Below are 22,325 nucleotides of genomic sequence, written 5' to 3'. Positions count from 1 at the left end.
GACAAAATTAAAGGCTGTCACCCTCTCCCTGGGTTACCCACTAGAGTCCTGCAGGGATAGATGCAGGCAACAGCCAGCAAAAAGCACTTCCAACTTCCCCAGCGCTGCAGCGGGATCCTGGGGACAGCTCTGCTTCCCTTGGCTTGCGGAGCAGCCCAAGCTCCTCGAGCATCAGCATGGGGAGGACTCCCGCTGTCACCGGTGTCATTTAGAGCCAGAGAGAATCAAAAAGCACCAAAACCCACCCAATGATCACATAGCAGTGAAAATTATTTATCCTTAAGCGACTAAGAAGAAAGCATTAAGATTATTTACACCTATTATTTTAAGTAAAAGGTTAAGCATTTCTCTTAACATGCAATGACTTTAGCAACAAACTTTGCTGTTAGAGCCAGGGAAGCGGGAGGTTTTCCCTGCAGGTGACATCCCTTCCCATCCCGGCACAGCAAACGGAAACCTTTAAGGAAATGAGATTTTTTTTTACAAAAAGCAGCAGCAGTGACTCACCTGCCTGGCTTTCCCACTGGGTGTTTTGCCCTAGGAAGCCCTTTTTCCCGGTCAAGTAGCTCCCATCGGCTCCGCTCGCGCCGTGACCGCCCCGCGAGCCGGCGGCGGGAGATGCCGCCGAGTGGGAGGCACGAAGGGCAGAGCTTAAAGGCGCAGCCTGGGAAGCCGCGAGCTCCTTTCTGCGCTTTTTTATTTCCCTGGACTATTTTTAAGCACCGCATTTTTTTTTTTTCCTCGCTACCTGCACTGAAACTCAAGCCCGAACGTCAGAGTTTCGCGCCAGCCCACAGGGAAGTTTCTGCAATTCACGGCGTGACTCTGTTCATCCCAGCAGCGTTTTGCTGGCATGATGGAGAGCAAGATTCCTGCCTGAAGGAGATGTTTGCATCACCCTGTGCCACATCAAGCAATGAAGAATGGCCCTTTTACAGTGTCATTCCTCCAGCCAGGCATCCTTACCTTTTACACAGTCCCCAGGCCTCAAATACAGTTACCAGAAGGGGAAAAAAAAGCCCCCAAACCCTCCCTTAGGGGGTCCTGCAAGAATGAAGCATTTCAGACCCTTGCACTTGCACAAAGCAGTGCTATATTTGGGTCCAAGTAATTTTATTCCATGTCTTGTTGAAAAACAGACCTGGGGCCAGGATTGCTAGAGGTCACTCGAGCTCATGATGAGGAGCAGGAAGTTCTCCTGTGCATTTTGCTGCAGATGTTAAACACGCAATCACTTCTGAAAAAAAGTAAAATCAAACAAACGCACGCCGAGGTAATCTTACCTTTGGATGGGTTATTTGCAGCTAGAGCTGTGCAGCTTCAGTGAGGTGCAAGTATGAAACTCAGCTCCGTGTCTTAGATGCAGGAGGTGGCCCTTGAGCCCCCGCCCTGAGCACTCAAGTCATTAATTCCCTGGGTGGGCCACTAATTGCCCACCCATTAACTGCACAGAGGAGCGTGCTGAGCGCCCAGCACACCCGAAACCAGGCGATGGCCGCAGCTCAACTTCACACAGAGGATGGGAGCAGCTGGTGCCGGAGGTCTCCAGAGGATCCTGGCTGTCCTGGATAACCCGGCAGGCCACAGGACGGGGTCCCTTGGACGAAGGGTCCCGTTGGAACGCAGGGATCAGCATCCCCATCCCCGGGATGGGCCATCTCCCTTCCAGAGCTGCCCTAAGCAACTCCCCACGGAAAACTCGAGTGGCACCTCGCTGAGAGGCCAAGAACTGCTCCTGCAGCAGCAGGAAGGGGCAGGCAGAGGGTCTTTAGATTAATTACAGATGCTGCGATGTTTGAGTGTATTTAAGCTAATCAACACCAATAGCTCATGCATGTGCTGGAGAGGTGGTCAAAGCACGGGCCAGTCCTGCCGCAGCCGCTCGGGGCCTCAGCTGCAATTTAAACACTTCAGATACTCAATGTGCTACTTCTGTTCCGCGTCCAGCCCTAGAACGCTGGTGCTGCTGCAACCCATGGAGAAAAGCCCTAGGATGAGCTCTGCGGCCAGTCTTTACTAGGACATTTGCCTGCCTTTATCTAGCACCAAACCGGTCTGTCTGGTTCCGAGCCCTCCTGCTCTTCATTCCCCACTGCACAGAAAAGCTCGTCCTGCTGCTTCCTCCCCCTGCCCCCTCCTTGGGCTCCAGCAAGGGCCAGACCGAAACACGCACCACTTTTCAGAAGGAGATTGTTTATTCTTGAATCCTTAGATTGTCAACTAAAGACTTGGTATATGAAAGAGGTAAACAAGCAGCGCATCAACGTTCAGTTAAAAGACGTCAGTTAAAGCAAGTCTGGTGTGGGACACAGGTCTGCAACCATCAAATAAAGGTTTAAACAGTTTCCTCTTCATCTTTTCCTATACATTAGGTTTTACATTAAGCTGATCGGGAGGTTTCTGAAAAACAAAAATGCAGAGCCTTGGTTTTTGATGGAAGGGATTGAACGGAGGCCGGATCGAGATCCAAACAGTCAGAGCCAAGTGAGTGCACGAGGGTCTCCTGGGTTGTACAGTACTGGGATAGTCAGAGTATGGAACTCGGCTCACATACTTCAACTGGAGGTATTGCCTGAGCAGCCTAGGGAGCGATTCCTTCTCCACATGGAGCTTTCTAGTTTTGGGGAGAAGAAAAAAAAAATACACCAAAAAAGACTGAAAACTCTGGAAAATAAAGCTTATGCTCCAAGCAGCCCAATCTGAAACACAACAGGAGCAAAGCGACTGCTAAATGCCTGCAAGTTAATTAGCGGTTCAAATTTTTCCATTTTAATTGATTTGTTTAAATGACTGCAGATAAACTGGTTTCTAATGCACATTACATCAGGTGAGAACAAGTGTTTAAATGCGTATTTCAATACCGTGATAAAATTCAGTACTTCGTTATCATCAAAAAACCTACCAGCTTTTAAGGATATAAAAAACCTATTCCAAACAACACTATGGCTGAAAGACAGTCAAGACAGAAAACATAAAACTGAGTCAGTCTCCAAACATTTTTTTCCTGCTATTTGCAAGTTCACTATTTAAACATAGGTTTATTTTCTTATTTTAAATTAATGTCTACTATACATACTTATACAGTGGCTTAAATTAAGGCATAATCCAGCTGGCTGAAGTTTTGATTAAAATGTCTCTGTTGCTTTGCATTTACTGCTTCATTTTGTTGCTCTGTTGCTTTTGCAATAACTGCTTCGTTCCCCCCTTGCAGAAAGTGTCGTCCGTTAAAGAGCATACTGGAAAAACCAGACCTCCCTCCACTGCCATTTACCACGATCCATTTGGTCACATTTATAGGTAAATGCAGCCTTTGGACTCTAAGTTTTTCAAGAAACCCACCATTAAATCAACTTATCAGAGAAGGCTCAAAGCTTTAAGCAGAAGCTGGTAGAGTTCTGAATCCATCGTGGGGTTTTACAGAAAGCCCTTCGCATTCTAGAGAAGCCCAACACGAAACCCAACATGAAACAGGAGGAAAGGGAAAAAGAAGTTGCCATCCAAAAACACAGCACAAGTTTCTGGAAGGCCTAGCAAGAGTTTCACGGATATAAGTATGGATATTAATGAAGAACCTTCATTAGTAAGTGTGGATATTAACGAAGAACCTTCCAGCATTTAACTGACCAGGCCAACTAGAGCTTAACTTAAAATCCACTTCACATCATGGCACTAAAAGGATACAATTGTAAGTATCACATTTGGAGCCCTCGGAATATGTAGGAAGTATTTCTTGCCTGGCATTTGAAACCATTTTCTAGAATATTTCTATAACCTCTTCATTACAGACTTAGTTTGATTTTTTTTTTTAAGGGAATGCAACATAAACACAAAATACTGACATCTTTGATAAAGCCAAGCGTTGCAACTTCTTAAAATGGAGTGATATGCAAACCTCATAATCCCTCAACATGTAGCAAAATTGATGCATAAAAAGCACAATCATGCCATACAAAAAAATGGACATTTTATGGTATGTAACACATGAGAGCTGCACCTGAAATAGTTAAAAAGTAGAGATATTCAGTCCTTCATTATGTCATGTAGCAAAAGGTATAAAATAACAGGCTAAGTCACAGCCTCTCCCCAGAACCTGACAGGCTCCCTGGCTACTTCAGGGACAGAGATCAACCATGGTCTGAGGCAGGTTAGTTACTGAGCAGCAAGTAACTAAACCACAACCGGCTCTAGCACCATTCATGCTCCCTGGAGAAGGATGACTATTCAATTCGGAATTCAAAAATCACACCTATGTTCCTTAAAAGGATAAACAGAAGCTCAAAAAACCCCACGTACATTTCCCATTTAATGTTTTCCCAGCCGAAATACTGCCTATTAAGCTGAGTATAGCACTACCACTTGCTTTATCTGTCTTGAATTTTTTTTTAAACATTCATAAACTTATTTTACTCTGCTGTGTTTTGCAATAAACACTGGATTGTTCTCCAGAGGCAGCCTCTGAAGTTCATACGAGGCCTTACAGCATGTCCCGGAGGTCCATTCATCCTGCCTTTTAAACTAGACTAGTAGCCAAGCCAGGTACCTGGAAGTAAAAACAAAGACAAAAAAAAAAAAAAAAAAAAAAAAGACATTAAGAGATGCATTTAATGCACCATGGTAATAAAAGTCCTCTCAGAGGCTGGGAATGTAACCAGCTCTCTGCATTGCCTGAATGTCAGTTAATACTAAAGCATTCCCTTGCATCAATGGCTTTGACAAGCAGGGAAAAAAGTAAAACACAACAACAGGGAAAGTGCTAAAAACAAAAAACGTATCATGTTTCTCTCAACTTAGCATCGTAGCAGACTCAACCAATGTTTTTCTCCCTCTCCATGTTCAACTACACTATGCTAAAGCAGCACAAGAGCTACACAAGCACAGAGTACTGTTTAAATAAAAACTCTTAATACTCCCCCAGGATATCGAAACCGGGGCAGCAGAAGGCATCCACTAGTAAAATGATCATCAAAATTCCTACGTCAGAACCCTTGTAGAGCACCATATTTCAGAAGGGTGTTTGAAGTGTGTAGCTGTACCGAAGCTGGAGGCAGAGCATTCTCGGCTGGATTTGATGATCAGATCCCAGTGAGGTTTCTCAATGAACGTGGACACTACTAAACCAGTCTGGATACACACTGGTTTTACGCGGATATGTCTGTGAGGGGGAAGAAAGAGGGTTCCTATCGGATCATTTATTCCGGCGGGGCTTGCTCTGGGTTTAGGCCTTTGCTTTCCAGGTCGTCCTTGCTGTGAGCGGCCGGTTCCTCGCTCGGCGAGGCAGGAGCTTCGCTCCGTTCCGCGTCGGCCTCGTCCGCGCTGGGCTCGGGCAGCTCCTCCACGTGCAGGGTCGGATCCGTCGTTTGCTCCGGGTCTGGCCGGGAAGCTGGAACGTTGGTGTCTTTGGGAAGCTCGTGGCAGCTGACAGGAGCTATCACCAAGGGAGGCTGAGGTAGGTCCTTCTGCAAAAGAGAGGTCGCTGTTAGTTTATTAAATGATCTATTTAATCACTTAAAGCCATGTAAGTTTTAACCCTTCACAACAGCTTTTATCACATTACAATTGATCTTAAATATATTTTCAACCATTAGTCTTCACAATTTCCCCCTGGAGAACTGAGTTTATCAAAAATAATTCAGTAATGAAATCATGCTCCCATGCAGGGGAACCTCCAGTTTCTCCATGCAACCAACCAATCCAAAAAATTAATAGGCATTATAGAGTAACTTGAAACAGATAAAATAATGATAATTTAGTATCTCATACTAGGTTATGAAAAAATAAGAAAAAGACTTAGAGCTACTTACTGCAATAATAATCATAGTATTTTCAAGGATCAAACCATTAAAATTACATCAGAATTAAGATGGATAAACAAGAACTCATTTACTTTTCACTATTCAGTTTAATTGGCCATAAGCATTAAAGAAAAATCAAAATATTACTGAGGCACCCCCAAAATTAAAAAGGAAACAATCAGTCAAGCAAAACAATATCATTTTTTCGTTGGTGTTGGATAATACTACAATATTTTACTCAACTTTAATTCTAGTTAGGTTTTATAATATTAGTATTTCTCGGAGACACTCATATCAAACTGGTATTCACCGCAAAGCCGCTGCCCGTCCAGAACATCGTGAGCTCCTTTCTCCAAAGAGCCACAGCGAAGCTCGTGAGAAGAGTGCAGGGCACCAGGTACAGGAGAGCTGGCTGCCCCATCTGCATCAGTGCCAAGGCTACAAAGGTGACAAGAAGGCCTATTCCATAGGCTAGAAGCAAAGAAAACAGCAAGGCGAGTTACTCAGGTGCAGCTAGGCTAAGGATAATTAAATAACTAAGTTAAATAACTACCAGACAAGCATTTTCAGGGCTTCTTTTCCCCCCCGCCTCAAGCAATATGTAAAAGAAAATATCCAGAACTTTTTCTGAGCTTCTTCAAACACAAATACTACACGTACGAGTTTGGAATAAAGATTCGTATAGCAGCCATGCTACAGCCTATTGACAAGACGTTGTGGAAGTAATCGGGTCTGCCTAATATGTGCTGGGTGATTAATTCATCCCCTTGAGCAATTTTAAAGAGTGAAATTAAATGAAACACTTTCTCTTATAGTTATGAATTCAGTAGATATGGTCAAAATTATTTTGACCATGATAAGGCCATGTATTTCTCAGCCTGCTTGCTGCACTCCTGCAAACACAGCCTGGTCTGCAGTTAGTTTTCATCACTGCAAGATGCTGGCTCTTCATTGCTATGACCTTTCCCTATAAATTTCTGCAAAAACAGTGTCAGAACAGACAGGAGTTTAGCTCCAGAGCCTCTGAGATTTACTCTTCTGTGCTATTTCACCCTCTGATAATGCGAGGCGAAGAATCATAAACCAAGCTGTCATGTATGATTTATGGCATGCTTTTAAGGGAGCTGTTCCTCTAGGTGTTGTGTACAAGCCCGTGTCATACATACCTATTGTGCAGGCTACAAAATAGACTCTGGAGGACTGCACCTGAATATCAAATCTATGGCAATAGGCCACCAATAAGCCTAAAAAGCAAGGAACAGTTAACAGCAGTTTTTCAACCCATTCACAGATAAAGATAAAAAATAACAATTTATCTAGGCATGCTTAAGCCTTAAGCACATTAACATGAATTTAAGACAAACAGAGAGGAAAGAACATAAAAGGTTTACTTAAATATATGAGGTTTATTCAAGCCAAACAAGTTTCCCATTTGAAGGGTGAGTGGAAGGGGAATAAATGAATACCACATGTGCACCAAGAAAATGTAAAAGTATACTAAGAAATACCTGGAACTAAAATATCTCCAAATCCTAGGAGAGAAAAAGGTCTATCACAAAGAGCCAATGGTGAAGAGTTGAGTCTTGGAACCTTCAGGACCATTGGGAGCTTGGAAATGAAAGAGACAAAAGAAAAACAAAGTGTAAAACAGTAATAAATAACTATATATAAAAATAGAAAAAATATATTTATATATATAAAATTTTCTATCTCAGTAATGCCCACATCCTACCTACTTCCCCCTTCCCTTACTCTGCCCCAAGTCAGACATATCACGTCCTACAGCTCTGCACATATTAGCTGTTGTTAAACAGAATGCAGAACTGCTCAATTCTGGTGTCTTTTTTTTAACCCCCTAATGCCTCAAACTTGCGTTTCTCTCCTCTGCCTTTTGATATTTGCTTTTCATTTGCTTTTCATAACGCAATTATCAAAATAAAGGAAGGGCATGAGGCACACCGAACACAGTTTTAATATCTTTGGTAAAAGCTGATATGCTTAATCATAAACAGGTTCATATATTCTTGTGAAACTAAGCTAATTTACTTCCTGGTGCAGAAATCCTTACGAATAAAGATCAAGGAAAAGCAAAGCTATTGTGATGAGCCACTAGAAGTTTGCTTTGACCTCCCAGCTTTTGCTGTGGATTTCCAGAGAGTCCAGGAACACTTCATATTTCCTCACAAAATTCTTTTCAGACTGACATCTGCATTTCAGCTCTTTGAACTTTAGAGCAGTTGAAAAATGTAATAGCTGGGAGTTTGCCTTGTATTTTCAGGCTCTATTCAGTACCTTTTCATGAGTGGCAGAATCGGACGGGCCTGCAGCAACCTCCACCATGATGCTCTCCCCTGTCTAAAAGAAAAAAAGAGGAGAAATTATAAAGCAGCAGCAGAGCCCAGGTCAGGCAGCAGGTCTAGGGTCATTGAGGAACACAGAACGGCTCTGGGAGCAGGAGGCAGAGAGCCACTTCACTTACCTTTGTTAGAAAAGGTGTGATAAATACAAAAAACACATCATACACAAAAAGAACCAGGAGGAGCAAGGTACAACCCTGGAGAGAGACGGAAACTTTCATGAGTATTCACATATTAGGCATTAGCATAGGAAGAAGAAACAGCAATTTCAGAATATTCAAGTCAAAAAATAGCAACAATTGCAAGTCGTTCACATGTTTTCCTTAACTCCTATAGATTTTTTACACCAAAGAATCTGGCCTTTATACAGCATGTAAAGGGAAAAAATCCTCAGGCAGAAAATTGCATTAATCCCCCCAACTCCTTATCCTGCAAAATCTGAAGATGGCGCCATTTCAGCTTGTTGCAATCACTGAAGAACTCTATTTTTTTCCATCTTTTGGACACTAGATATAGCTTGAAACAGTATCTGCATTAAATTTGCTTTCCTGAGGAGGTTAGCCAAAATTATAGGTGAAGACAACTTGGGACAGAGCTTTAAGAGATGCCTGAGGAACAAAACCATTGATACTGATTTTTATCTTGGATTACTCAATAAGAGGGGTTAAGTCAACTCTATTTTCAGCGTGGTTCAAGTGTTACTGGAAAACTAAGTCTACATTGCAATATGAAGAATTCAGGAAAGATGCTAAAAAACCTGATAAAAAAGTGAGCATGACTCACTTTGCAAGTCAAGTCCTTCACCAGGGACTTGAAGCACACAGCTGACCATATTAAGAAATAATCTGACTACAGTCTATAAACCTTAACTTGGACACCAGAAACTGGACTTACAATTCAAGCAAAACTAGCACGTTTAAGCTACGCAAATTTAGACCAGCAATACAGCAAATAGTTTTTAAGTATGAGATGAAATCCAACTACTAAGAGTCACCTCAGCTGAAGTGTGTTACTAGCATCATTCAAAACAATTATTTACCACATATAATGTACAGTAACATGCTTATTTGTTACTTCACTTTGCCAAGACGTGCCTGACGAAAGCACAGCTCCCAAGTGACATGTGTGACTGTTAAGTGACATGAATGACTTTTAACTCACATACAGGCAAACCTTTCTATATCTATGTAACTTCCATACCTTAAATGTAGGCAGGCGAATGGTTTTCAACATGTAAAGACAGAAAGCAATTCCTAAAGCATCTTGTAGAATCCAGGCCCACCTGGAAAAGAAAATAGTGAGGTTTTTTCTCCCCGTCCTTCTTTTTTTTTTCTCCCTCCTACAGCTGAATTTGAAATTGAATAGAGAGGAAAGGTCTCCCTCAACTCATCTTTGAAGGAAAAGTGAGTGACTGAAATTAAAGATCCAAACAGAGTGTTTCATCTATGCAAAATCTGGGCTGAAAACTACTGTAAAGTGATAGTTTATCATATAGATGCATTAAGTTTGTAAAGACTTAAATAATAACAGCTATATGCAAGTTATTACTCACATCTTTGATTTTAAGTCTATTTTCAGTTCATGTTGGTTAAACAAGTGATAATATAGTAATATAGAAGAACTTATTTTTAATATTAATAATATAAACTGTTTGTGGAATGATAAAGAAGATTTAGACTAAGTTTTCTAGTACAGAAACATGAACATTCACTTACTGATCTTCGTTTCTGAAGACTCCCCAGACTACGCTGACGGAGATACAAAACACTGCCAAGAGCAGCATCCGGATCTGGGGACGCTTGTGAAAATAAGGCAAGTTGTTGTCTGGGACTCTGAAAATGAAACACATCAACCAAAAATAAAGGCACAGTCATCTGTAGATCTTCCATTTTGAAGCATGGGGGCAGTGAATCTATCATCTATCCAACATTTTTCTTCTTTTTTTGTTGTTGCTGCTTAATTAAATGTGAAAAAAAATCACCACATACCTGCATTTTCCCAATGGGAATCTTCTTACAAAGGGAGACAAACAGCTGTAAAGACCAATTGAGGCAGCCAAGCAGAATATACCTATGATCACATAAACTGAGAAAGAAAACATACTAAGTGCAAGTAGTATAAAATAAGAAATCTTTAAAGCCCTAGCTGAACAAAGAACAGATTTCTACTCCATCAATTAGAGGAGTGTAATGAGTAGAACTTAACATTTTTGAAAACTGCTTCCCCTTTTAATACCTTAAAATAATTAATAATACAAGAGTAGAGGGTTGAATAAGGCCTTGGACAAAAATAGATGTCTAAGACATTAAGCCTGCATCCACCTAATAGGTTTTAGCATTTGAAAGAAGCTTGATGTTCACACTTTCCACTCTCACCAAAACTAGGTACAGAGATCTAGCCAGCAGGGTTTTTTTTTTTGCTTCATTTTCTTCAATTTCCATACTATTAAAACAACCATTTATAATCATTTTTACACAGCAAGGCTCTAAGGGATGACAGCCTAGACGTACTGAAGACTTTTTTCAACAGAAATAGTTTTAAGGGTACCTAAGTGGTCATAGAAGAAATAGAGGAGGACCAGCATTGAGCAGCACATCACTACAAACACACAGATCATTATTGGAGTCACATCCACGGTTTCATCATCGTGTTTCTCTGCCCCATCATCACGTTTGTGCTTCATGTATCGCCTGAAAGGGAAACACAAACATAACCAGACCACTCCTGCAGCAACACACAAGGGCTCTGAATTCTCAGCAACATCATGTTGGAAATAGTGACAATGCTACGACTTGGAGAATACAACTCAGGAGTCATGAATTGTCACTGCAGAGATTCCCACTTCAGTCAGCAAAACCCCACATGTCTACACAAGTAGATGAACAGCATTTCAACATGATGCATGAAAATCGCTATATTCATTTATTAAGAATTATTACTCATTTATTCTTCATTTACTAACAACTCTGAACAGAGTCCACATCACATGAAATATATACTGTAATAATTTTATGCAGTGACAAAGCCAGCACGGGCTTCTCAAATATGTCACATCAGAAGTCTCCCCTTCTGGTTATACAACCCTCACTAGCAGAACTACCAGGTTTCTTTAGAAAACACTGCCACGTACTCTCTCTTTCTCTCCCTGTTCTGTGAAAAACACAGCAAGAAAATTGATACAGGACAACTGGATTACTCACTTTTTCACATCTCTGCTTCCTGCCCAGTAGCCTCCAATTGCAACAGTCCCCACGGCCATGACAAATATAATGACCATGTTGTAGTCCAGCACGGGCTCGTTGGGCGCGTACAGAGCGCCCTTCACCGACCTGCCAAAGCTCTGCAGGGACAAGCACAGCCTATGAGGAGCTCCCAGCACATCTCAGGAGATCAGCCTGCTCTTCAAAGTCCTCAATTTTATTTTCCAGACTGCTTTTCTTAGTATAAATATCACCAAAACAAAACACAGCTAGGTGGCAAATGCGGTGCAAAGAGCAGCCTTGCTCTAGCATTATGAATCTGAAGGCAGCTAGATGAGATTCCTCCTCTGTGATCTAGAGGCACTGCAGACACTTACAGTTCTGCTCCTGCACAAATGCAGAGCTGCCCAGGCACTGCCACGAGCTCCTTTGCTGCCTCAAGTCAAGAGGAGATCCAGAAATATGATGATACTGGACTCAGCGAGCAAGTTTAAGGTTTATCTAAGTGTCTACATGCCCGTTTTATTCTAGAACAGTAATGAGCTCAGTGTTAATCTGATCAGAAACCCCATTTTGGGTGGTGGAGTGGAAGAGCTCCAGAGCAAGGGGCTGAATTCCTGCTCAGAACCAGAAAAAATGGAGTTCCATCTGCCAACAGGCATTCAAGAGTACATTACCACATCGGGTATTTTGTTCCGAACACTAACCATTAAACAAACATTATTATAGTAACACAAGCTTCACGAGTACAACTCATGGGATTTAAAGCTCTGAAGATGTATGTCAAATATGTTCTTGAGCAATGATTCCTTTGGGATGGCATGAATTAGAGCACTTATTGAATTTACCTTGCCAATATCCAGCATGTCAGTGTAGCTGAGCAGAGCCACAGGAATATCAATCTCTTCGTATTGACTCCTGTTACCCCCAGGAGGAACCTGCAATACAATCCAGAAATGGATTAAAATTTATTCAGTTCTGCCAAAGTGTTCATTTCTCCAGAAAAACTGTAGCTGCAACTTCCAGTTTTGTTAATTTTGGTTAATAATCCCCTTAAAAAGGGATAGGATAATAGGATACTAATTGCAGTGTGGAATTATTGTACAACAGAAGCTACAGAAAAACAGTCATGTTCTGAATACAAATACCCAAACACGCTTGCTATTTAATCAGTATTAGTGAAAAAGCACTTTAAAGGGGAAGTGACTTTGTTTCAGGGGGAACATCAGATACCAGAAACATTAATAGCAGCAGTGAGCACTAAAGATAAGACAGATCACATATAAAAACACTGGATAGAAAATTAACTGGATAGAAAATTAACGTATCTAACGGTATCTAACGGTATCTAACGGTATCTAACGGTATCTAACGGTATCTAACGGTATCTAACGGTATCTAACGTCACAGAAACATCAGTAATGTAGAAAACCATAGCAGGAGACTTACCAGCCTCTCCCTACTAACAATGAGCAGGCCCCGAGCTCCGTTGATCTGAGCAAGCCTCACTTTCTCATAGAAGGTGCAATTCCCTCGCATCACCATGGGGATTCGATTAATAAATCCCCCATCAGGCACATCAGAAGGAGAACACAAAACAGATGCAGTCTGATCCTGCAGTTGCAAGAGGGACTGCAAAGATGAAGAAATTAGTTGAAGGAAAAAGAACAAAATTCTCCCCCACTCCCCACCAGTTTCCTTCTTACATTCTAGCGACTGCAGGCATCTGGAAAGGAGTAAATTCCTGCTACTTTAGTCCTTCCCCATTAAGTCCTCTTATTGAAAGGGAGCAAAACCAACTTAACTGGTAGTGCATAGGGCACTGGATACTGCAATAAAGACCTGACACAGCTCATGAATATTTACACTCACACTTGACAGAACCATGAACCAACAAGGAAGAACTAAAGGTCATGTTCCAAGGCATCAGGAAAGCCATGTTGTATAACTTCATATCACATTAACAGAGGCAAACTCTCTTGTTGACACAAATAAATTCCATTTTCATGTAATGGCTCATAAAGCCAAAAGGAAGACTTGTTTCCAGCCCAAAATAGCTGTTACCTTCTAGAGGTGCTAGGCAAGCAATACAGCTGTTACAGCACTGAATAAAGAGATCTTAACAGGCAAAAGCCTTTTCTAAGCAAAGCAAACACATTAGTCACTCCGAATTCTATTGACCCAAAGTAGAAATTAAAAGTTCCCCTAGAGCACAGAGTTTTTGGAACACATTCTTCTATTATTACTTGGATGGGTACTTACAGCTTTACCCAGGTCGTGTGGCAAATGGGCCCACTGGGAATTGAAGAGGATGCAGTAGTCTTTCCCTTTGCTGCTTCCCTTCTCTGAAAGGACATGGACCATCCCATACTCACAGGACACCTGCAAACACGCAGAGGAGTCACAAAAAATTTGGTACATCAAGACAAGAAGTCGCCCAAGGCACTTGGGAGAGGAAGAAACGATGGGTTCCAGATTCACATCCCTGCCCAGTTCAGCCTTGGACACTTTGCTGGAGGCCTGGCCGTACCTCAGTGTCCTCAGCTCTGTTTTTGTGCTGGGCAGCACGCAGAACGTCAAGACTCCGCATCGCATTTCCCACCGCGGTTATTATAACCCAAATGACTCACCCTAAAAGCAAACCTGGACCATCTTCCCCCCAAAAAAGCTATCCTGCCTTTCAGCAAGTGAAAAAATACCCCCAATACACAGACAGCACTGCCTATACTTGAAGAAGTTTTAAACAAGCTTAGAAAGGATAGAGGCACCAAAACTGGGCAGGAGATGCAGGGGAAGGGCAGATGCAAGAAGCCACCGGAGGGGACAGAGGAAAGGGGAAAAGCCGACTGTCAAACGGAGCAGCCGCACCGGTAAGGCCCAAGATCTGCTGGTCTGCACATTTACTGAGGGATGGCAAAGGTCCTCCAAGGCTCCTTGAGTGTTTCCAGAACAGCCGAACGGACAGGCGAAGCCTGCGCACCGTCACCGCACACCTGACAGCCTGCTCGCTCCCGCGTGGGGTACAACCTCGCTGCTCCCATGCAACCCCGTTCGGGAACACCGTCTGTGCTCCGGGAACGCGTTAAACCACATAAAGGACCGGGAAACACACACAGGGACAACCCGAACCTTTAGGGTCAGCCCAGCTCTGCGCTGTTCCCCGGCAGCCGCTTTCCCTGTTGCTGGGGCGGGACATCCCCGTCCCACACGGAGGCCGTTGATGAACGGCCCAAAAGCCGGGCCTAGCGGCGGCTTCCACAGCCCGGGGCCCTTCCCCGGCCCGAGTCGCCCATAGGGCTCTACCCGCCCGCGCACCCGGGCTCTGCCCCGCACCGGAGCGGGTCTCCGCGCCACCCCCCGGGGCTCGCGGGGCCGCTCACCCGCGCCGCGCCGAGCAGCAGGAGAACGAGGAGCAGGGCCGGGAGCCGCGCGCCCCGCGCCGTCATGGCGGCCCCGCCGCCGCCGCCCGCCTTTGTTCGCGCCGGGGCCGCGCCGGGCCCAGCCGAGCGCCCTTCCGCCCCGTGAGCCGCCCGGAAGCGCCGCCTCGCGCGGGCCGCGCCAATCGGGGCGCCCGCCGCCCTGACGCCGCGGGGCGGCAGCGGCGAATGAAATGGCGGGCGGCGGCGGCGGCGGCGGCGGCGGGGGGGACGGCGGCAAGATGGCGGTGAGCGGCGGCGGCTCGTGTCGGGGCCGCGCGGGCCCGGGGCGGCCTCGCGGGGCTCCGCGGGCCGGCAGCTCCGTGGCGGGGAGGTCGGTCCCAGCCGCGCCGGCTGCGGGGGGTAGCGCGCGACGGCGGCGGCGGTGCCTCAATCCCGCTTTTCCCTGCTCTCCCCCGCCAGGACAAGGAGAAGAAGAAGAAGGAGAGCATCTTGGATCTCTCCAAGTACATCGACAAGACGATCCGCGTGAAGTTCCAGGGCGGCCGTGAAGGTGAGACCCGGCCGCGGCCTCGGCCCGCGCGGCCTGAGGCAGCCGCTGCCCCCTCAGTGCTCTCGCTGCCTCCCTTGAAGTAAAGACGAGCGATGGGTTCTTTTTCTTTGTTACCATTTGTTGTTGGAGCTGCAGGGCTTTCTACTGTGATCCCTCTTTAAATAATGTGTCTGTTTTATTTTTATTTAATCTTTTTCTCATCTTCTGGTGTTTTTCTTCTGGGCTGCCTTCTTAAATTGCTCCTGAACTTGGCTGGTAACAAAAAGATAATAGTTTGGAAGATCGGGCTGAAAATTCTTAAACCTTCCTTTGGTGTGTCGTGGTGGATGACAAGTGACCATGAGGCAGCAGTTGCCCTCGTGGCCAAGAAGGCCAATAGGATCCTGGGGTGCGTCAAGAAGAGCATCTCCAGCAGGTCGAGGGGATCCTGCCCCTCTGCTCAGCCCTGGTGAGGCCGCATCTGCAGTATTGTGTCCAGTTCTGGGCTCCACAGGACAAGAGGGATGTGGAGCTGCTGGAGAGAGTCCAGCGCAGGGCTACAAGGATGATCAGGGGCCTGGAACATCTGCCCTATGAGGAGAGGCTGAGGGAGCTGGGCCTGTTCAGCTGGAGAAGAGAAGGATGAGAGGGGACCTGAGCAGTGTCTAGAAGTACCTCAAGGGAGGCAGTGAGGAGGATGGGCCGGCCTCTTTTCAGTGGTGGCCACCGACTGAACTAGAGGAAACGGCCACAAACTGAAGCACCAAAAGTTCCACAGGAACTTAAGGAAAAATTTCTTACCAGTGAGGGTGCCAGAGCACTGGAACAGGCTGCCCAGAGAGGTTGTGGAGTCTCCTTCTCTGGAGATCTTCAAACTCGCTTGGACGCAGCCCTGTGCCACGTGCTCTAGGTGACCCTGTGTGTGCAGGGGTTGGACTAGATGATCTCTAGAGGTCCCTTCCAACCTTAACGATTCTGTGATTCTGTGCTGATTTCAACTAATGCTTTTTGTGTTGTGATAAAAGGGCAGTGTTTGGTATCTCTGGTGGTGCTTGTTTGATAGCCTTGATTGTGGGAGGACCGAGTCCTGCAGCACTTCTGGCAGGGCAGGATCTCTAATCATTCTTTTGTGTTTTTGGTCTTTAATAGCTAGCGGAGTCTTGAAAGGATTTGACCCACTTCTGAACCTTGTGCTTGATGGTACCATTGAGTACATGAGAGGTAATCTACATAAAGATTTTTTTTTCTTTTCCCCAAGAATAACTTGCTTAATAAGAAACATTCTGCTCTGTGAGTTGCATTTCACTGTGTGTACACTGTTGATGGCCAGTTCCCTCAAAGCATGAAAAAAATTTCAGCAAAAACTGGCATTTTGCTCTCTCAGACTGATTTGTGTGGTCTTTGCATTTCTGTGAAACTAAAGCCTTTTATGGCTGACACAGCAGTGACTTATTTTCCAGAGAAACCTGGAAAAATACTGGTCACCTGTGCATTTTTTTAAGGTGATGATACTTGGTTTGTTTTCTGCCATTGTAACCGTAGACCTCTGCTTTTCAGATCCAGATGATCAATACAAATTAACAGAAGACACGCGCCAGCTGGGGCTGGTGGTCTGCAGAGGAACTTCTGTGGTTCTCATCTGTCCACAGGATGGCATGGAGGCCATTCCAAACCCTTTCATTCAGCAGCAGGATGGCTAATGATTTCTTGGGACTGTCTCTTCAAGGTTGCAAGTCATTGGAGGAAAATCAGTGTGTGAAAGGGTTTTTTTGTGTTGGAGGAGGAGCTTGAACGTGTGTCTGCTAGTGTGAAAGAAAATTCAATGTTTATTTTTTGGCTTTTTGTAAGTGGCGAGAGAATGCCTCATGGTGTGTAAGAAATAAGTTCTGATTTTGTCGAAATAAATGTGAAACTTGTCATCCTTCAGAGTTGACAGGAGAGAGTGTATTGTCTAGAAACTGTATGAGACTGTCTTCATATTGTGAGTTTGAAGCAACCACGTAATATTAGTAATGAGTGCCCTGAAGATTAGCAAATATGACTTAAATTCTTGAATACATTTCTGGAACATGGTTTTCTCCCTGTTAGATGTCAGCACTTGGCTGGGAAGCATTTTGCATTGTGTTTTTAGGCGTTCTGCCCTTGACTTCAGTCTGATTTGCCTGTTTGTTCCTGTATGTGCAGGAAAACTACTTCTGTTGTTGTCACCTAACAGATTACAGAGCTTGGAAGTTATTTTCTAGGACTTGTTCCACATGCTATAGCCTGTGAAATCAGGATATTCCCACATTTCTAGAGAAAGATTAGACTTCTAGGGTAAATAGTATGTCTTAGCTGAGTGACATGAACATTATGGAAGTATCTGTTTGATACTTGTAATTTTAGGGGAAGAATATTTAAGATCCTAATGTTCTCTTACAGGCAGTGCCTGGAAATATTGGATATTTTTGTATCTTAGATATCCATTTATGTTTTTTTTGGTTATGATTTCATTTGTAAGTAATCATTTAAAAAAAGAAAACCTTTTATACTTCATAAATAGCAAGATTTGAAGTGTAACGAGTGAATAAATACAATTTAGTCTTTTCTCAAATTCCTGTTGTTTGTTAGTCTGGAAAGTGCAGTACAACTGTTGCTGCAGTTCTTCATGCTTGTAAATCTAAATGAAATTCGTTTAGGTGGCAGGTAAGTGTAAGGAAATGAAAATAGACCAGATCAAAAGCTGTCCTCCATTCTAAGGATGGAACTCGTGAGAAATGATGACTGAAATAGTGCAATTGATGTGGAATTCGGCATTCAACTCTAATCATGAAAGATGTGGGCTTGGGAAAATCAGTGTTTTTCCCAGGAAATCTCAAACTTTCTGAAGTTTTTGATTTGAAAAAAAGGAAAAAAACAGCATAATGGGTTATTCTGTTCTAAGTGGGTTCAGTGTTGGTGTACAACTCCCTGAGATGTAGCCAGCTTAGTTCACTTGTTCTACCTTCCTTTTCCTGCTAGTCCAGACTTTGTTTGGGTCATAGTGATCATAATGCACTACACTCTGACTTAGCTAAGGTAGAAGCTAATTAAAGTTGCCTTGTTTGATTATACAACTTTCCTGCTATTATTGCTCTAAAAGCAGTGGGACAGGAAAGCTAAGCAGAAGCATAGAAAACAGTGGCTATTTTTAGGACAAGATTGGCTTATCTTTTATTTATCCTAGCCAGAGGGATAACGTTTCCGGAGACCTCATATGAGCAAAGACTGCGCAAGGGCCGAGTTAATTTTAACCACCCGGCGGTTAGAGAACATGGAGCCTGCACAAGAAGCAGAGGAGCTGGGACCTCGCTCAGAAGTGCTCCTGGACACTGTTCTCGAGGTGGGACAGAGGCTTTTTCAGGTCAGCCGCAGGGCGCTCGCGCTGCACAGCCCTTACTTCCAAGCCATGTTTTTTGGGGGCACAAGGGAGAGCTCTGAGCACCATATAGTGATCAGAGGAATGGATGCAGTGTCTTTCCAGGCCCTCCTGGAGTTCACTCGCACGGCCCGAGTGCTCATAGATCGAGGAAATGTCACCAGCTTACTGGAAGCAGCCGATTTTTTTCAGTTTGACAGTGTGAAACTGTTTTGTGAGAAATTCTTGGAGAGAGAGCTGCATGTTTCCAACTGCCTGGGCCTGGCGACTTACTCGCAGCAGTTTGGCTGTGTGGAGCTGCACGCGTCTGCCGTGAACGTGGCGCTCACTCACTGGGGGGATGTGATGTGCGAGGAAGAATTTAAGGCACTGCCCAAAGAAATGCTGATGCAATTCCTGCAGAGCGATGACCTCTTTGTTCCTCGAGAAGATGTGGTTTTTGACAGTGTTATTAGGTGGATAATGGAGGACCCGGCAACAAGGGAGGAAGACTTCTTGGATTTGGTGGGAGAAGTCAGAGTCACTTTCCTCAGTCTGTCCTTCCTTGATATTTTGGTGAAACGCAGCAAGCGCCCTGGAGAGAAAGATGTTTTCTCCAGATTAATAAGGAAGTTAGACAGCTGCCCTCCACCCAGCTGGCAAAATATGGAACTGTCTCCTCGTGCCAGCCGGAGCTATGACACCGTGTATGTCCTGGGAGGAAGACACGACAAAGAGCAGCAAGAATTATTCCTCTTTCAGCCCAAGACAGGGACGTGGCAGGCTCGCTGTCCCCTGCAGCGCAGGAACCTCACGCAGTACGCGGTGGCAGCAGTAGGTAATACGTGGATGTAGCTCGAGGGATGCTAGTGAGTGGGGCTGAGCAAGGGCAAAGAAAAGTTGGGGTTTAGAAACACCAAGTGCATCCAGTTCAGCTTTCCCTGCTTTTCCTCGGAGGTCCTTCCCAACCCTTCCTGATCTGTGCAGTCTTGGAAGCGATTGCTGCACTTCTAGGACCCAGTGTGTCTGGGCAGATCATAAATTGCATATTGCAAACTGATAAAACAGCAGCATTTTTCTCTGCCTTGCAACATTCCGTGACACATTTGCCTTTTAATGCATTTTAATGCCCATGCTGGCCTAGAAATCTCACTGTTACGGTCTCCCTAAGGCCCTTCTCATGACCCTCCAGTCAAAGATGCGTAACAAGGGTGGTTCAACCTGCAAATTAATTCATGTCCTTGATATGTTTTTTTCCCCAGTTGAACATGGAAGGGGGGAGCCTCATTCCCCACGGGAGCTTCCTTGCACCCTTGGAGCTTTCTGTCAGGAACAGAGAGCAAGATGCAGCCCGAGCAGAAATGAGAAGCCCTGTTCTTAGCAGCAACTTCCAGCTTTCGTACAGCTGATATTTTTCTCTATTGTATTCCCAGGGAATTTTCTTTTTGTGACAGGAGGATACTTCCGGGATGAGTTTGTGTGGTACAGTGTGGATTGGGTGCTCATCTACAATTGCTTGGACAACAGCTGGCTGGAAGGGCCTGCCATGAAGAAGTCCCGCAACAGTCACTGCGCGGTAGGAGCAGGGCTCTACCTCTACGTGCTCGGAGGGAGCACGGATGAAGGGATAATTCCAGCTGTGGAGCGCCTGGCTTTGATGGACTCGGAGTGGGAGAGCATGAGCCCCATGGCTCAGCCTGTGGAGAGGGGAGATGCGGTCAGTGTAGGAACCAGAATCTACGTGGTCTGCGGCCTGGATGAAAACGGACACGTTTATGGTGGAGTGCAAAGGCTGGACACGGAGACGGACATCTGGGATGTCATCTCCTTCTCCCCGCTTCCCAGGTAAGAAATGCCCTTCTGAGCAGACCAAGGTTCTGCAGAGCGTTGTGTGTTGTCAAGGTACCCGAGAAGAGGCCTTTGTCCCATAGGAATCCTAGTGTCTCCAGCAGGGCTGGGAGTTCAGTTCTAGCGGGGTTGGCACCATCCTTTTCATCATATACATTTATCTTTTAGCACTGTGGTTACTCACAAACCACGGCGTTGGAAGTTGCAGCTGGACATTAAGGAAAAGCACTTCCCAAGGAGGAGATGCTGCCCTGGTAGGGGCCCTGGGAGTGGAGGGGTGGAGGTTTTCAGAGCTCAGCTGGGCAAAACCACAGCTGCCCCCAGCTAGTGTTATCAGTCCTGTTCCTAGGAGAGTTTGGACCAGAGAAATGCCCAAGTCCTGTCCCACCAACGGGACCTTTTTGCCATGAGGATCCCTGTTGCACTGAGTACTTCACGGAGCAGCTTTCCCTCCTGATGGGGATGGTTTTTTCTTTCCTCCCAGGTACGACCTGTGCGTCACAGAACTGAACGGTGCCCTGTACACCATAGGAGGGGGAGCTCTGCGGTTCGACGTGAACACGGACGAATGGACTCACGTGGATGAGGAATGTTTGACCCAGAAGTTCTACATGGGCTGCAGCACCGCCAACGGCCAAATTTATCTCCTTGGCCAGAGAAAGGGCAACAGCGGCCTCCCCAGCGTCGTGCTCTTCGACCCCTACACTGACCTGTGCCAGGTTATAGACAACAAACTCCCTTGCCCCCTTCCTATTCATGGGTGCGTTTCTGTCCGGAGATTTGATACCTGGGTGTAACTGAGGCCAAATCCAGCTTAGCCACAAGGTCAGGTGTTTTACAGCTGGTGGGAGTCAGCTTGTGTCAACTTCGGTTTGGGAAATTTATTGAATTTTGAAGAAAAGTTCTATTTCCTTAACATCTTTGTCTCTTTCTATCTTGCAAATGCTCTTGATGCAAAAGGCAGTGAAGCCTCTGCAGCTGCTTTGCAGTTTATTATTAGAAACTGGTTGGTGTTAAGGGCACAAAAACTCCTCAGCCTGGAAGCTAAATGAGGGCTGATGGGACCCCTCACCTGTAGGGTTCCTTGTGCCCCATGCAGCTGGGAGGGACAGGAATGTCACAGCATCAGTTATAAAGGCATTGTAGGAATGGAATAACAAATTAGGTGTGTGTTAAGGGAGCCCTCAGGATGTATTCAGACCCTCAGCTGAAAACAGGGCCAGTAGTTTCTAATCAAATTCAACAGCCCTTTTAATCCTTGATGTAACTTTTCACCATGGAAAGCTCTAGTTTAAGAGGGTCCTAAAGTGTCCCCTGCTGCCCAGGGTCAACTGCAGCTTTACCTAGGAGGTAAATTCAGCAGCTGCAAATTCTTGGCCTGGCCTCGTGTGGCTGCATGTCCTGAGTCCCCAATGTCACCGAAGGTAGATCAGCCCTGGCAAGGGCACCTCTATGTGTCTCCCCCTCGTTATCTACCCCCAAAACACAGAGCTCCCAGGGTACCTGTTAAAGAAAGGAGCAAGAGCCTAGACAAAGCTTTCAAAAGTAATTTATAAAGAACTGATACATTCAGTAGTACAAAATGATAAACAACAGTCTTTCCCGAACGCTTGTCACCTGCACAGGAGTGGCAACATAACTGTATACAGAGCGCTTAATTAGCTCAAGGTTTCAGAGACAAACTACCTCCAGGTGAATGTGAACCGGGATCCAGGCACAGATGCTGTGTTCCCACGGAATGCTCCTGCCCTGGAATCGCCTGTGCTGGAGCCAGTTTTGCCTCTGAAATCATCCAGTGTTCAAACCTCAGATGAGCACAGACAGACTCAGATCAAACGTCTCT

At 45.1% G+C, this 22,325-nt stretch overlaps 3 protein-coding genes across 5 annotated transcripts; 2 read left to right on the top strand and 1 right to left on the bottom strand.

Annotated features, from left to right (window-relative positions):
• Positions 1–4,581: 4,581 nt before the first annotated feature.
• Positions 4,582–13,729, bottom strand: SPPL2B (signal peptide peptidase like 2B). Of its 2 annotated transcripts, none has more exons than XM_088527082.1 (14): positions 13,612–13,729; positions 12,799–12,981; positions 12,198–12,287; positions 11,350–11,489; positions 10,697–10,839; positions 10,138–10,234; positions 9,865–9,981; positions 9,350–9,431; positions 8,272–8,346; positions 8,085–8,147; positions 7,301–7,400; positions 6,959–7,036; positions 6,103–6,263; positions 4,582–5,456 (listed from the first exon to the last, which is right to left on the bottom strand). In XM_088527082.1, exons 1-14 carry the CDS (start codon positions 13,711–13,713, stop codon positions 5,190–5,192), a joined length of 1,698 nt encoding a protein of 565 aa, XP_088383208.1. In that variant the 5' UTR covers positions 13,714–13,729; the 3' UTR covers positions 4,582–5,189. The 2 variants fall into 2 exon arrangements, with proteins under 2 accessions (XP_088383208.1, XP_010209519.2); XM_010211217.2 differs by having other exon boundaries at positions 5,401–5,456; positions 6,036–6,263.
• Positions 13,730–14,913: 1,184 nt separating this feature from the next.
• LSM7 (LSM7 homolog, U6 small nuclear RNA and mRNA degradation associated) lies at positions 14,914–17,330 on the top strand. Its single transcript, XM_088527081.1, has 4 exons — positions 14,914–15,013; positions 15,189–15,279; positions 16,408–16,479; positions 16,816–17,330. Exons 1-4 carry the CDS (start codon positions 14,960–14,962, stop codon positions 16,956–16,958), a joined length of 360 nt encoding a protein of 119 aa, XP_088383207.1. The 5' UTR covers positions 14,914–14,959; the 3' UTR covers positions 16,959–17,330.
• Positions 17,331–18,311: 981 nt separating this feature from the next.
• LOC104564579 (kelch-like protein 23) lies at positions 18,312–21,423 on the top strand. Of its 2 annotated transcripts, none has more exons than XM_088527181.1 (3): positions 18,312–19,472; positions 20,089–20,479; positions 20,967–21,423. In XM_088527181.1, the coding sequence occupies exons 1-3, from the start codon at positions 18,494–18,496 to the stop codon at positions 21,277–21,279; spliced, it is 1,683 nt and encodes a 560-aa protein (XP_088383307.1). In that variant the 5' UTR covers positions 18,312–18,493; the 3' UTR covers positions 21,280–21,423. The 2 variants fall into 2 exon arrangements, with proteins under 2 accessions (XP_088383307.1, XP_010209522.2); XM_010211220.2 differs by having other exon boundaries at positions 20,068–20,479.
• Positions 21,424–22,325: the final 902 nt, after the last annotated feature.

This window comes from Tinamus guttatus, unplaced genomic scaffold, assembly GCF_059628265.1.
Source record: "Tinamus guttatus ecotype Peru unplaced genomic scaffold, ASM5962826v1 Tinamus_guttatus_pri_ptg000261l, whole genome shotgun sequence".
Lineage (NCBI taxonomy): Eukaryota > Metazoa > Chordata > Aves > Tinamiformes > Tinamidae > Tinamus > Tinamus guttatus.
This window is presented reverse-complemented; position numbering and strand designations above follow the sequence as displayed.